Below are 13,284 nucleotides of genomic sequence, written 5' to 3' on the forward strand. Positions count from 1 at the left end.
CACTCGCTTGATAGTTACATTTTTGCCTCCTCTATATTTCAAGATCCTATATTGGCGCCGCCCTTCCTTATTGTAGGAAGCCCACGCTTGGGAAATAACATTGTCACACAAGGTTGTGAGAAGCTCTGCTGGGGAATGGTTGGAAAGCCCCGTGTAGGGCTCCGCGATCTACTTCCGTAGGGCAAGAAAAGTGGGTTCCCATTCATCAAGGATCCGAAATAACAGGGCTGTGCGGTGGCATTTACGGCACCTTAAGTCTAAGCCTTATTTTCCCCTCCCTAACGGTCCAGGGTGGGAAACGGTGACTCCAACTTGGGAAGCACCCACATCGCGACTCAGAGTGCGCGCTGGGAGAAACTGAGGCGGTGGCCGGGTCCCCGCCGTGGCAGCATCCGGGACGCAGGCCTCGAGGCCGCACCTGCGCCCGCGAGGCCGCCGCACCGCTTCCTGCCCGGCGCGTGCAACGCTCACGTGACCGGGCCTGGGCGGAGCCCGGCGGGCGGGGATCACCTGAACAAGCGAGTCATGTGAGCTGGGCGGGGGAGGGGGCGGTGCCGCCCGGCGGTCACGTGACCGGTTCCGGGGCCGCAGCTGAGTCCAGACAAGCCGCGCGCCTCTCGGGCTCCTTCTCTGCTCTATCTCCTCACGCTCCTCTCCGCCTCCGCCTCCGCCCTGGCGGCGCAGCCATGTCCCGAACGCGGCCCCCGGCAGCCGCGCGCCGCTAGCTCCGCTCCAGCCACGCAGCCGGGGCCCGGCGCCATGGGGGCCGCTGCCGGCCGGAGCGCCCACCTGGGGCCCGCGCCCGCCGGCCGCCCGCCGCGCTCCCTGTTCCTGCTGCAGCTGCTGCTACTGGCCTGGGCCCCGGGGGCCGCGGGGACCCAGGGCGCCGAGTTCCCCGAGCTGTGCAGGTGGGTGGCCCGCCTGGGTGCAGGCTTCTGTCGCGGTGCCCCAGCGCGCGGCGGGCGGGGTGGGGGGCAGGGGCGCTCGGGGGAGGGGCCGGGGTCCCCGAGTCGCCTTTGGTCCGGGCTTGGGTCAGCCCGTCCCCGAGGGAAAGTTGCCCGCGTGGTGGCGGAGGATAAGAGGCTGGGGGTCATGGGCGCGGGCGGGGGGCGCGGGGGCTCCGGCGGCCCGGCGCTGGCTGGGGTCCGTCGCCGGACCACTTGTGGCTGTCACTGAGTCCGGGGCGGCTTTGTGTGCGAGGGGCCGGCCGCCGCCACCCGCCCGGGTGACACACTGCGGCCACCTCACGCCCAGCGCTTGCCCTCTCAGCGGTGTGCCTGCGAAAGTTGGAGGACGCAGGAACTACCGCTCTGCTTTGTTCCCACTCCACGTTTTCCTCAAAGTTCCACCAGCGGGGCTTTAGAGGGGGCCATTAGTTTGGAAAGACTCACCCGCACCAATGGCCGTGGAGTTGGGGGGTTTTGGTTTCATTTGCTGATTGCTTTCCTCCATGTGGGTTTTCCAGTTTTTCTTTAAAGTAGCCTTTCTGCAGAAGGTGACTTTTTGGGGTTTTTTTTTTTGGATCGGGGGAATGGAGGGTGGTCATCCAGTATTGGCTTTCAAGACTTCACCCTTCACTTCTCCGAGCCTAACTTCCTGTCTAGTTGTTCACATGATGTCATTGTCTCCGGGTGGATTATTCTAGTGGAGCCTTTTGCTCTGGGAACCATGATCGTATAATCGCACGTCCCAATGAGGGCTGTTAGTGTCCTGCCATGGCCGGGAGTCCTGGGGCTGGGGAACTGCCAATACCGAGAATTTTCTAACCAACTTTCTCTGGACTGTTTAGGATGATGGAAAGTACAACTTTTATTTATTTTTTAAACTTTGGTTAAAAAAGATGAAAAGTTCTGAAAGATTAGTGAACAGTCAGCAGTTATCCCTGGTGTTAGCAAGTTACTTCGCAGAATGAAGTGAGGTTTAGCCCACTTTGAGCTGAATTTTGAGTTTGTGGTGGCGTTTATGGGGTTCTGATCCTTCCCTGGCATCAGAGATGGTCCTGTTACCCCTGAATTCAGAGCCTGGAGAAATTATTACTCTGAGGAGGGTGAGGCTGAGCTCACAATCGAAATGGAAAGGCCCGTATTCTTTCTTTTCCCTTTTTTGGAAAGGGGTAGCGGGGCGGGAGGGAGAGTTTACAGCACATAAGTTAGTCGGCCAGTTAGCCGCCCTAAGATAGTAGTTACTCACGGAAGCCCCCGTTACAGAGAAAAGGGCCCTAGCTGACACAAGGTCAAGCTGCAACTGACCTTTAAAGGAGGAAGTTTTGGAATAATGGCTGCTGTGACCAAACGCATCTGTGAGAAGTTAGCTCAGCTGGGCTCGTGGTGTTGAAGTCTTGGTGGTGTTAGCAAATTGGAATTGATTTCTTAATAGTTGAGGTTAAAGTTGGCCTCGAGGGCAGACCTCTGCTCCGCGGCTGCTGCGGGGGCCCTCACTTCTGCGTTAGGGTGGTATTGTCCCAGCACCTGGAACCTGGTTTATGATCCTCATCTCCAGGTGGACTTCGGCCTCTTGGTCCAGTAGGAAATGGTCGTTGTATCTTGAAATGCTTCGCCTCATGGTCACACGTGGGCATAACTTAGGAAATGCTCCATGGTGTTCTGAGGGGATATGCATTTAGCATGTGCCCTCTGAGGTCTTAGGAGAGCTTTCACGTTGGCTTAGGTCCTTTCTGCCAGCCTTCCTCAGGACCGCAGCCCCAGGCAGGTCACAGCTGGGCTTGTGCACATTTCTTTCCCGTTACTGCTCTGTGGTTTCTCCTTGAGACTTCCCCATAGCTGTGTTTAAACATCTACACTTCAAACTCCCTACCTGCAAAGTGAATTCTTTCTATTTGTTCCTGTTTCAAATGGATTCCTTGGCTTAAATACTCATTAAGACTTGTTTCTTTTTTTTTTTTTTTACCCTTGGGGAGGGGGTTTTAAAAAAATTGGTTTTCTTGAATGAGGTAACACTGGCTAAAAGTTCCTTAACTCTAGCACATATTTGAATGGGAACATGGGCTGAACATCTTTTTAAATGCAGTTTGAAAAACCAAGTAGCAGCAAAAAAAACCAAGTAGCACCAAAGCCGGATGTTTTCAGCTGCCTTTTATTCCACCCCTGGGCGTCCACTTGTAAATAACTCCCCAGGTCTCACTGTGAGTGTGAAAAGCAGACTTCTGCTGTTACTGTTTGTGCAGCTTGTCGGTGGTAGCAGTCCCCATAGACACCGGGTCACGTTCCAAATGTTTGTAAATTGGTTGCTTGTAACGAGAAACATGTTTTTCCGTGGAAGACTCTCCTGTTCCTGGTGGTTTGGTGCCTGGCGCGGTTTCCAGATCCCCTCAGGTGCAGGTTTGGGGTGCCCGGATGCCACCCAGCATCAGCTAGAGCCCTGGTAGGCAGTTCTCGTGTCACTGGAAAAGGGAGTTGGATTTCTGGGAAAACAACCTCTCCTCCCAAGCCCAGCTCTCTAGAACCTGAGAGGGCACTTTTCACCTGCAGTCCCTTAGGACCAACACGAGGGAGGTCTGGGCCTGCTTCGGGGTTGCCTGCAGGGCACCCGTGTGGCTCTGACCCCTCCTGGGGTGAGGGTGGTGGGCAGGGTGCTGTCCCCTTGCAGTTCATTAATGGCGGGGATGAAGGCAACAGCGAAGCAACTGAGTCAGCAGCAGCTTTAATATCTTTGTGTCTGTGGAGAGAGCTGGGCGCTGAAAAGCAGGCACGACAAAGGTAAGTTTCCCAAAGTGTATCTGCGCTCTCGGCACTTGTAGCGCCTGTTCGTTGGAGAGCCTCAGTTGTGTGTTTTTTAAGCTTCACAAGGATTGACGCACCAGGTGAGTCCTATGCTGTGGAAAAAGTCGGTGATTCTTCTCACTCACCTATTTCTCGGGAGGTGGTGTGTAGTAGAAAGAAAGCACTTGAATCCAGAGGCCACTGTGAGTGCCCGTGGGACTGGCACGCATGGAGGGCCTGGGGCCCGAAGGAGTGCTGTGCTGGTGAGGGATGTCCAAAGGTCGCTGGGGCAGGACCCACGAGAACAAGAGGTGAGGGGGGCAGAGGGCAGCCATGCAGAGTCACCAGAGTGACCAGAAGGCCCTCCACTTGTCCACAGCTTTACTCTTTACTGTGTGAGATACATGTTGTAAAAGGCCATCTTACATATGTAATCGGTTAGTTTCCACCCATTATTTTGGTGTTCACAGTGTTCTTAATGAGTGCGGTTCTAACAGTTTGTACTAGTTATAAAGTAACGCTTTGGGCTGGCTTGATTTAGTTAGTTAAGTACCTTAAAATTTATTCAGAACAAGTTTTTCCTCAATTGTTTGGGTATAAATGCTGGAAAGTTTTTGTTACATTGAGGACAAGAGAATAATGAAGCCAGCTGGGAGTTGAGGTTGGTTTAGTTGATGTTTCTAAGGAGATATTTTTTTTCCCTGTGATTTTTCTGAAGGAATAGTGCTTATATGTCTAATTTAGGCCACATGTTGAACCTGGACCACATCCATTTGTGTATGTTTCTTGCAACAATAAGTGTGTGTAGCCCAAGATTGTTAATTAGGGGTATGTTAGACCGCATGCTTTAATTCTTAGAACAGCGTCCTGACAGATTCCCAGGAAATGAATTCCTGATTGGGCTTCATGTGTTTTATCAGTGTTTCATGGAGGGATTTTTAAAAGATGGGGTTGAGTAAAATAATTTAGATGTCTCATCTTTATTTTGATCTTGGCCTATAAAACTGTAGTGTGCTGGGCAGAGAGAATTCATGAGGGTCGAAGAACTGGGACTGATGGTGGAAAGTAGCTTGTTCCTTTGCAGATACTGTTCTTTTTCTCCTTTTTCTTTTCTCTTTCCTTTTTATTGTCCCAGCCACGAGCTCTCTTGGTAGTGCCCCCACTGGTCATGGAGGTGGAGGTAGCTGAGATCCAGTATACCTGTGGGTCCTTTGTATCTTCCTCATAGCTGGCTCATGACCAGTGAGGGACAGAGGCCTGAATTTATGCGAATGGTGTCTCCTCCCCTTTAATCCTGGCAGGGTGACACAGGATTCATTTATTCTCCAAGTATTCCTTAGGCATTTCTTAAGCAGAGGGGAAAACTGGGAAGGGCCAGAGCTGGAGTGGAGACACCACCAACTGAACAGATCCAGAAGACCGCTGGCTACGACTGCTCCCCCCAGGGAGGCAGCAACAAACGTCCTTTTCCCTTTAGTTTTGCTAATTTTATTTTATTTATTAAAAAAAATTTTTTTGCAGTTTTTAAAATTAATTAATTAATTTATTTTTGGCTGCGTTGGGTCTCTGTTGCTGTGCACTGGCTTTCTTTAGATTCGGGGAGCGGGGGCTGCTCTTTGTTGCAGTGCGCGGGGTTCTCATTGTGGTGGCTTCTTTTGTGGAGCACGGGCTCTAGGCGTGGGCTTCAGTAGTTGTGGCACGTGGGCTCAGTAGTTGTGGCTTGCGGGCTCTAGAGCGCAGGCTCAGTAGTTGTGGCACACGGGCTTAGTTGCTCCATGGCATGTGGGATCTTCCCGGACCAGAGCTCGAACCCACATCCCCTGCATTGGCAGGTGGATTATTAACCACTGCGCCACCAGGGAAGTCCTGCAATTTTAAATAATGTGTAGTCTTAGTTTTGATTTTCTTTTTGACCCAAGACTCATCTACATGTTACTAGTTTTTGGCTATTATGAAACAAAGCTGTTGTGCATATTTGTGTGTAAGATTTTGTGTGGACATACGCTTTTTTTTTTTTTTTTGATACCTAGGAGTGGGATTGTTCAGTGAATGGGGAGTGAGTGAGTTGTCAAACTGACTTCCAAAGGGGTTGTCCATTTTGTATTCCCATCAGCAGTGTGAAAGTTCCAGTGTTTCTACATCCTTAACAACACTCGATCATATCAGTCTTCTTAATTTTAGTCATCCTAGTGCGTGTCTAGTGGTACCTCAGTGTGGCCTTAATTTTCATATCCCTGCTGACTCGTGATGTTGGGCATCTTTTTCTGTATTTCTTGGGATGCCTAATGATGAACATCTTTCATGTGCTTATGGACCATTTGGATATCTTTTGTAGTGATTCTTTAAGAAAAATTGTTTTTGTTTTTCCCTCTCATCCCTTAACACACTTTTTTGGGGGTCATCTTACTGTGTTTTAAGAGTTCTTTATATATTATGGGTCAAGTCCTTTCTCAGGTATGTATAATGTGTATTTTCTCCCAGTCTTTGGCTTGCTCTTTTATTTTCTTAATATATTCTTTGAAGAAAGGATAGTTCTTAATTTTGATGGACTTCAATTTATCTTTTTTTTTTTTAAATTGTTTGTGCTTTGTGTAGCCTAAGAAATCTTTGCCTGTACCAAGGTTTCTCAACCTCAGCGCATTTGACATTTGGCCTGGATAAATCTTTGTTGTGGGGCCCGTCCTTAGCATTGATAAGAGCACCCCTGGTCTCACCCATTAGATGCCAGGAACAACCCTTCCCCCCATTTGTGACAAACAACAATGTCCTCAGACATTTTAAATGACCCCAGGGGGTGGGGAGGAGGCAAAATTACCTCCAGTTGAGAACAACTGGTCTACTCTAAGGTCAAAAATATTCTCTCCTATGTTTGTTTCTGGAAGTTTTATAGTTTTAACTTTATGTTTAGCCCTGTGATCAATTTTGCTAGTTAATTTTTATGTGTGATGTGAGGAAAAGGTGAAATAGAAATGGATCCGTTTCTATTTCTTGATGTTTTATATAGGAGGCTTGCAACTGTGTTTTTAAGTGAGCTTGGGCTATAATTTTCTTTGCTGTACTATTCTTGCCTGAATTTAGTATAAAGAATGTTTGCTTTGTGGAGAGAGCCAGTTAGCTTTTAGTATTTTATATGCTGTGGAACAGTTTTTGTATAGGATGGACAATTTCTCTTCCTTAAATTTTGGTAGAACTCACTAGTAAAACTATCTGGGCCTGGTGCCTTTGTGGAGGTAGAATGTAGTGGAAGAGGAGTTTTGATTATGGTTTCCATTTCATCTACTTTGTTTATTAAGATTCTGTACTTTTTTTGAGCCAATTTTGATAATCTGTATTTTCTGAGGAAATTGTCATTTTAATTATGTATTCACATATAAATATGTAGCATGCTACATATTTGCTTTTGGAAATACTTTTTGAATCTGTAGGTACATTTTTAAAATTCCTGATTCTTTTTCCCTTAACATATTTACTAAAGACTTTTCTACCCTTTTTTAGTCTTTTCAAAAGAACTAGCATTTTAATTAGTTAATTAATTTATAGTTGACTGCATCGGGTCTTCGTTGCTGTGCGCATGGGCTTTCTCTAGTTGCGGCGAGTGGGGGCCACTCGGTTGCGGTGCGCGGGCTTCTCATTGCGGTGGCTTCTCTTGTTGGGAAGCATGGGCTCTAGGTGCACAGGCTCAGTAGTTGTGCCTTGTGGGCTCAGTAGTTGTGGCTCATGGGCTCTAGAGTGCAGGCTCAGTAGTTATGGTGCACAGGCTTAGTTGCTCTGTGGCAAGTGGGATCTTCCCGGACCAGGGCTCGAACCTGTGTCTCCTGCATTGGCAGGCGGATGTTAACCACTGCACCACCAGGGAAGCCCATAGCATTTTTTTTTTTTTTTTTGGTTCACCATCTCTATCACCATTAAATCTTGATTTTATTAATTTCTGCTATTTCTAACTTCTACCTAATTTTTATTTTTTCTTTTTTTAAATTTGTTTAATTGAAGTATAGCTGATTTGCAATATTGTGTGAATTTCTGCTGTACATACAGCAAAGTGATTCAGTTATACATATATATTATTTTCCATTATGGTTTATTACAGGTTATTGAATATAGTTTCCTGTGCCACACAGTAGGATCTTGTTGTTTATCCTCTTTTTTTCTAGTTCGAGTTGAAAGCTCAGATCTTTTAAATCAGTTTACATAACTGAGGGATGAATTTAAAGCTATGTGTTTCTTTGTCCTGAGTCCTATACTACTTAGGTTTTGATACATAGTTTTTTCATCCTTCAGTTCTAAATATTTCCTTCTTGTACCCAAAAGTTCTAACTATTTAAACTTCCTGGGCCCACTAATTTTTAAAAATCTTTTCTTTCCCCAGGTAAATGGAATCCCCACCCCCACCCCACCCCCGCACTGTGGGCAGTAAATGTGGTGAAACTGTGGCCTAGCACCTAGTCAAGTTAATAGTGTTCTGTGTGTTTGGAAAAAATGTGCTCTGCTAGGGTCAGAGTTTCATTAATTGTGCTGTTCAGCCGTTCTTTATCATAACATATTTTGTTCTGCTTGGTTTCTCTTTTATACTTTGTATCTGACTACCACTTTGGTCAGGGTTCCAGAAGAATGTCTTGTGTTCTGTCTCCCAGGCCAGCAATTCTCCTGTTGTTCATAAGCTCTTCAACTTTCCTGTTTTTTAAAAAAATTCCAACAAGGTTTAGAGTTGATATATATTCACAGCTGCCTGTTCTTCATGGATGCCACAGCTTTTCTCATCCCGTGGAAGATGCATTGTGAAGTCCTGCTCTGATTGCTCTATTAATTCTCTTTCCTTGGGCCCGGTTTCTTTGTTGGCATTTGTCATCTCATTTTCATGGTGTTGGTGCCCTCGTGACGACTGGTGCTTCTTGATCGTGCTCTTTGCAGTAAGCCTTCTCTGGGACGTTTGTGGTCTCTTTTTGTGCAGCTGTGCAGGATCGAGCTGGGAGCAGTTGTTGGAGCTTGGCTGCAAGTTGCTGGGGGGAGACTGGGGGATGGGCAGGGCGTTCCTCTGGCTGGTGTGTCTGTGTGGCTGGTCTGAGGTGCTTTTCTGTCCTAAGTATCACACCCAGCCCTGTTCCTGCTTGGAGACAGCTGCTGGATCTCTGTTGATTGCGGTTGGCAGGGTACAGTGAGGGCTGCCTGCAGGTGGAGTCGGGAGAGCTGGGTTACTGTGCTGGTGTGGCAGATCACCTCTTTTCTCTGGATCTCCGTTTCCTCCTCAAGAGGGCTGAGAGTGGAGTTTTGGAAGTCAACTGTCCAGCTTTTGAATGTGGACAGTTACTGATCTGCTGAGTTTTGGTTTCCTTCTGTGTCAAATCAGGGTGTGAATCATGTTTTTAGGGTGGTATGAGAACCAGAGTGCGTTTAAGTGCCTGGCCATCCTCAGTGTTCATAAATGGTGGTGACGGCAGTGATTGCTTTATTTCTGTAGGTTAAGAGTCTCTGCATTAGGTCAGTGATATTTTTAGCTGGTTACTCTGAACCCCCGGCTTCTCCGTTAGTGCCTAGGGCTTTCTGCCTCAACTAGAGGGCGTTTCGTCTTTATCCATTCTAGCCATTGGCACTCCATGTAAGAGTCCTTTTGAGAAAGAAACATCTCCATCATTTAAAAAAGCTTTAAAACCACTGGGCTGTGTGACTCTCAGGGTCCATTTTGCATCCAGAATTCTGTGGTTGCGAGGTATGTATCCTTCAGGATTCCTTTAGCTCTGAGTAGCAGAAAGCCCAACTCGAGTTCGCTTGCACAAGGAGGTGTAGGGTTGGGCGGGTGCCAGGTGCCATATGTCAGGCGGCCCCAGGCCCTTTCCTGCCATTTTCTTGGCATCGCCCTCCTTCCTGTGGTGGCTGCATTAGTCCACCATCCAGGGGAGAAGAGAGAGCCTCCTTGTTTGTCTTTTGTAGGGGCCCTGGAGGCCCAGAGGACTTCTGCACGGTGTCCGTGGTCAGAAGGGGCTCCCATCCCGGCTTCCCTGGAGGGGGTGGGTGCTGGGTTTCGGGGCGTTTGTTGTAGGTGGGGAGCGGGTGCAAGAATGCGGCCGGCGGGATGGATGTGAAAGCCCTTCGTCAGCTCCACTTTGCCATACAACTTAAGAACCAGCTGCTGCTGCTGGGGTTTTGAGGTGCCCGAAGCAGTGTGTCACACGCCTATTTCTGTCCTTATGGTAACCAGCGCGGGGGGGCCGGCCTGTGTGCAGGGTGGGGAGATCCCAGTCCCTCTAGTTTCTGGGAGCATGAAACTTGCCTTTCAGATCGACCAGAGACCTTCGCTGGGATTTTGCTGTTGCTTTTAGATCCTTTGGTGAACCTGCGGAGGGCAGCTTCCCCAGGGCGACGGAGCAGAGTCCTTGCACGTGTCACTGCTCATTGGGGGCCAGGAGAGTTGCAGGAAATCAGAGGTTGTGAAAGTATCAATTCTAGTTTTGTTTCAGGATACGGAGGGGCCAGGGAAAGACGAAGGAATGTGGAAAGAGTGAAACGTGGCCTTTGCCAGTGGCAGCCTGGGAGGAGCTGTCTTTTAAATCAGAGCCTTTGTGCTTTAATGCTGTAAATATTCTTCGCACATACGTGTGTGTGGTAATAAAACATGCGGAGCGCACACGGAGAGCTCATCCAGGGGTCGACAGCCCATTGGGTCTTGATTGTGTGTGACGTTAATTTGTTACCACCTGTGTGATTCTCTAGTTGAAAACCAGTTAGACATTTAAAAAACACTGTTCTATACTGAAAGCCACTCCCCAGCACTCCTGGCCCCTCACCCCTGGCCTGCAAACAGAAACCCAAACCACCAGCATGGACGTGCTGAAGGGGTGGCTTCCTAGAAGTGACAAGGGCGCGCCTCCACTGAGCCACCTTCTGTGTCCTCTGAGGCCCCTCCACCTGCTGTCTGCTGGAGGAGTGTTACCACAAAACAGAGTGAGAAGCCCACAAGGCTCTCTCTCTCTTCTGCCTTTTGAGGGTGGATCCTTTATAGGGGGCTGTGTGAGTTAGACGCTTGGGTGGATGGGCTGAGTGAGGCAGGGGAGAGGGTCTGTGGGTGGAGCTGTTTCATGGAGGGTGCACTGTCCCGAGGTCTTGCTGTAGGCGGAGACCTGCGCGTCTAACAGGGGAGGGGTGTTCTAGGCAGAGGGACCCACGTAGCAGTGCTCCGGCGAGGATGCTGGCTGACGCGGCTGGAGCACCGTGAGCAAGGGAGAGGGTGGAAGGCAGGAATGTTTAGCAGAGAATTAGCTGGGGGCCAGGTCCCACAGGCCATCAAGATGACTCTGAAAAAGAACGTATGTGTACGTATAACTGAATCACTTTGCTGTACAGCGGAAATTAACATTGTAAATCAACTAGACTTCAATAAAAAAATGAAAAAAAATGTACAACTCTGGCTTTTATTCTGAGGGAGGCAGGAGCCTGGGAGGATTTTGAGCACAGGAGTGCCCTAGAGGGGAAGCCGGTATTTCTGATGGACCAGGTAAGAAGTTATAACAGATTGGACCAGGGTTGTGGTGACAAGTGGTCAGATTGTGGATACTTTGAAGGTGGAGCTGATAGGATTTGCCCATGATTGGGTATGGGATGTAAGGAAAGAAAGAGGAAGGCGGACTCTTAGGTTTTTGGTCTGAGTAATCGAAAGGATGGAGTTCCATTTTCAGAGGTGGGCAGGGTTGTGGGGAAAGCAGGTTCAGGGACTGCCTGGAGGGATTGGGTGGAGGTTGTGACAGTGTTCGCAGGTCATTCAGGGAAAGTGCTTGGGGAGGGGTGGGGGGATATAGTTGTTCTTTTAGATGAACGCAGGAAGGTGACGGCTGACGTGGCACTGTGCTTCCGGTCCCCAGCTGGGTGTTAGGGTTTCTGAGTTGTATGACTCCAGCATCTTGAAAGCAGAGTCTTCTCCTGTGACAACATCACTGGCCTTTGTGAAGAACTCCCCCCAGAGAATGTTTTCATCAGTATCGCGAGCTAACCAGCTGAGATGACTGCCCGGAAATTAGGAAGGCAGACTTCCTCTTGCACTGAGGGCTCTGAAGGAAGGGTACCAGATCTGGGAGGGTTTGGGGGACATTGGTGATGGCGTATGAGGGGACCGAGCCTTAAGGTTTGATATCTTTGCTGTGGTTGACGTTAAAGGCAGTTGAATTCCGACATCCATATAATTAAGGAGGAGGTTTAGCCTGTAATTCAACCCTTCTTTCTGCATTTGAGGAGCAAAGTATGAGAGCATCTAGATTTTAAAAAGGTCCTCAGCGAGCAGGGTTTCGGGTTGAAATCCTGGCCTGCATCCTGGTACCATAGAGTTGATGGGATGAAAAATACGGCAGGTGTAGCAGAGGGAGGACAGGCCGGTCCTTCGTGGTAGATTTCTGTTGTGGAGGGCACTTGCCGATTTACTAAGAAGCCCAGCCTTGCAGTGCGGTGAAACCTCTTGAGGGAGAGTATGACCTATCCTTTTCCACAAGTTTCCGATTCATCGGACCTCTGTTCTGGTGGCAGCTGGTGGCTGCATGGTGCAGGCTTGGGTGCTCCCAAGTGCCTGTTCTGTCTTCTGAGACGTCCCAGGAGGTGGCTGGTGTGTGCGCGGATCTCTCTGTGTGTGTATGTGAGCGCGTGTGTGTCCAGAGCCCCCAGTCTCTGTCTTGAGCTGCTCCTGGAGATGGCCCCCAAACAAGGGTCTGCCCCCCCTCCCTTTCCCTCTCCTCTCCAGGGCCTGGCAGTGTCACGTGACAGTCCTTCAGGATGGACTCAGCAAGGTAAGTTGGTGAACTCAGTTTTAGGCAGCCTGAGTCCTGCTGTTGATCCAGGTGAGAGCTTAGATCGTAATAGTCTCAAAAGCTCCACGTTCCCAGTCTTGGTTTTCCTCGCTGTGGCTGTGAGGTAGACAACTGTGTAGACTGGAAAGGCGGGGCTCAGAGAGCTTAAGTGTGTCCCACAGGGCTGGTCAGGGCGGGGCAGGATTCAGGCCCAGGTGTGTGGGCTCCTTCCCCTGTTGCCCTGGCACCTTTCTGGGGGAGCTTGCCTCTAGTTCACGTGACCTCTCTCGGTCACTCACTGACGATGCCGGTTTTAAAAGCATCCCTGCCAACCCCCTGGTGCCTCGGGCCCTAACGCTGACTTAGAGCCTCGCCTCCAGCGGATCCCTCTGCAGACACTGGCTTCCTGCTCCCAGACCCTGCGTAACTACCAGGGAAAACCAGAGACTAAAGTCTGGCATTTCCTTGCTTTTTTTTTTTTTTTTTTTTTTCTTTGCTGGCTCCATATCTTTATCCACAGCTTTGTGGGTTTCTTAGAATAGGAAGTGAAGTACTTCCTATATAAGCTTTGGCCATGATGCTGTGTCAGACTCATGTGTCCCCCGGCCTTCAGATCAGGGTGCATATTTATTGTGCCAGATCAGATTTTTCTCTCTTAGTGTCAGCAGCAAAAAGTTATTGACAACAGTGGTTACATTATGCTCTTGACATTTCTGCTGCAAATGTCCGTTTTGGAAACCCTGCCTCTTTCCATGACCTCCTTTCCCTCTGCCATTTCCCACCACTCCCTCCCCTCTTCCTAT

The 13,284-nt window shown here is 49.1% G+C and overlaps 1 protein-coding gene across 1 annotated transcript in view; it reads left to right on the forward strand.

Moving 5' to 3' along the window:
* Positions 1-563: 563 nt before the first annotated feature.
* IGF2R (insulin like growth factor 2 receptor) overlaps positions 564-13,284 on the forward strand; it is a 110,275-nt gene continuing 97,554 nt past the window's right edge. Inside the window, exon 1 of the mRNA XM_022560660.3 lies at positions 564-908. Within this exon, the coding sequence (XP_022416368.1) occupies positions 760-908 (149 nt within the window). The 5' untranslated portion in view covers positions 564-759. The remainder of the gene's footprint in view (positions 909-13,284) is intronic.

This window comes from Delphinapterus leucas, chromosome 12 (assembly GCF_059928025.1).
Source record: "Delphinapterus leucas isolate spDelLeu-1000000601 "Yukka" chromosome 12, BTC_Dleu_Yukka2, whole genome shotgun sequence".
Lineage (NCBI taxonomy): Eukaryota > Metazoa > Chordata > Mammalia > Artiodactyla > Monodontidae > Delphinapterus > Delphinapterus leucas.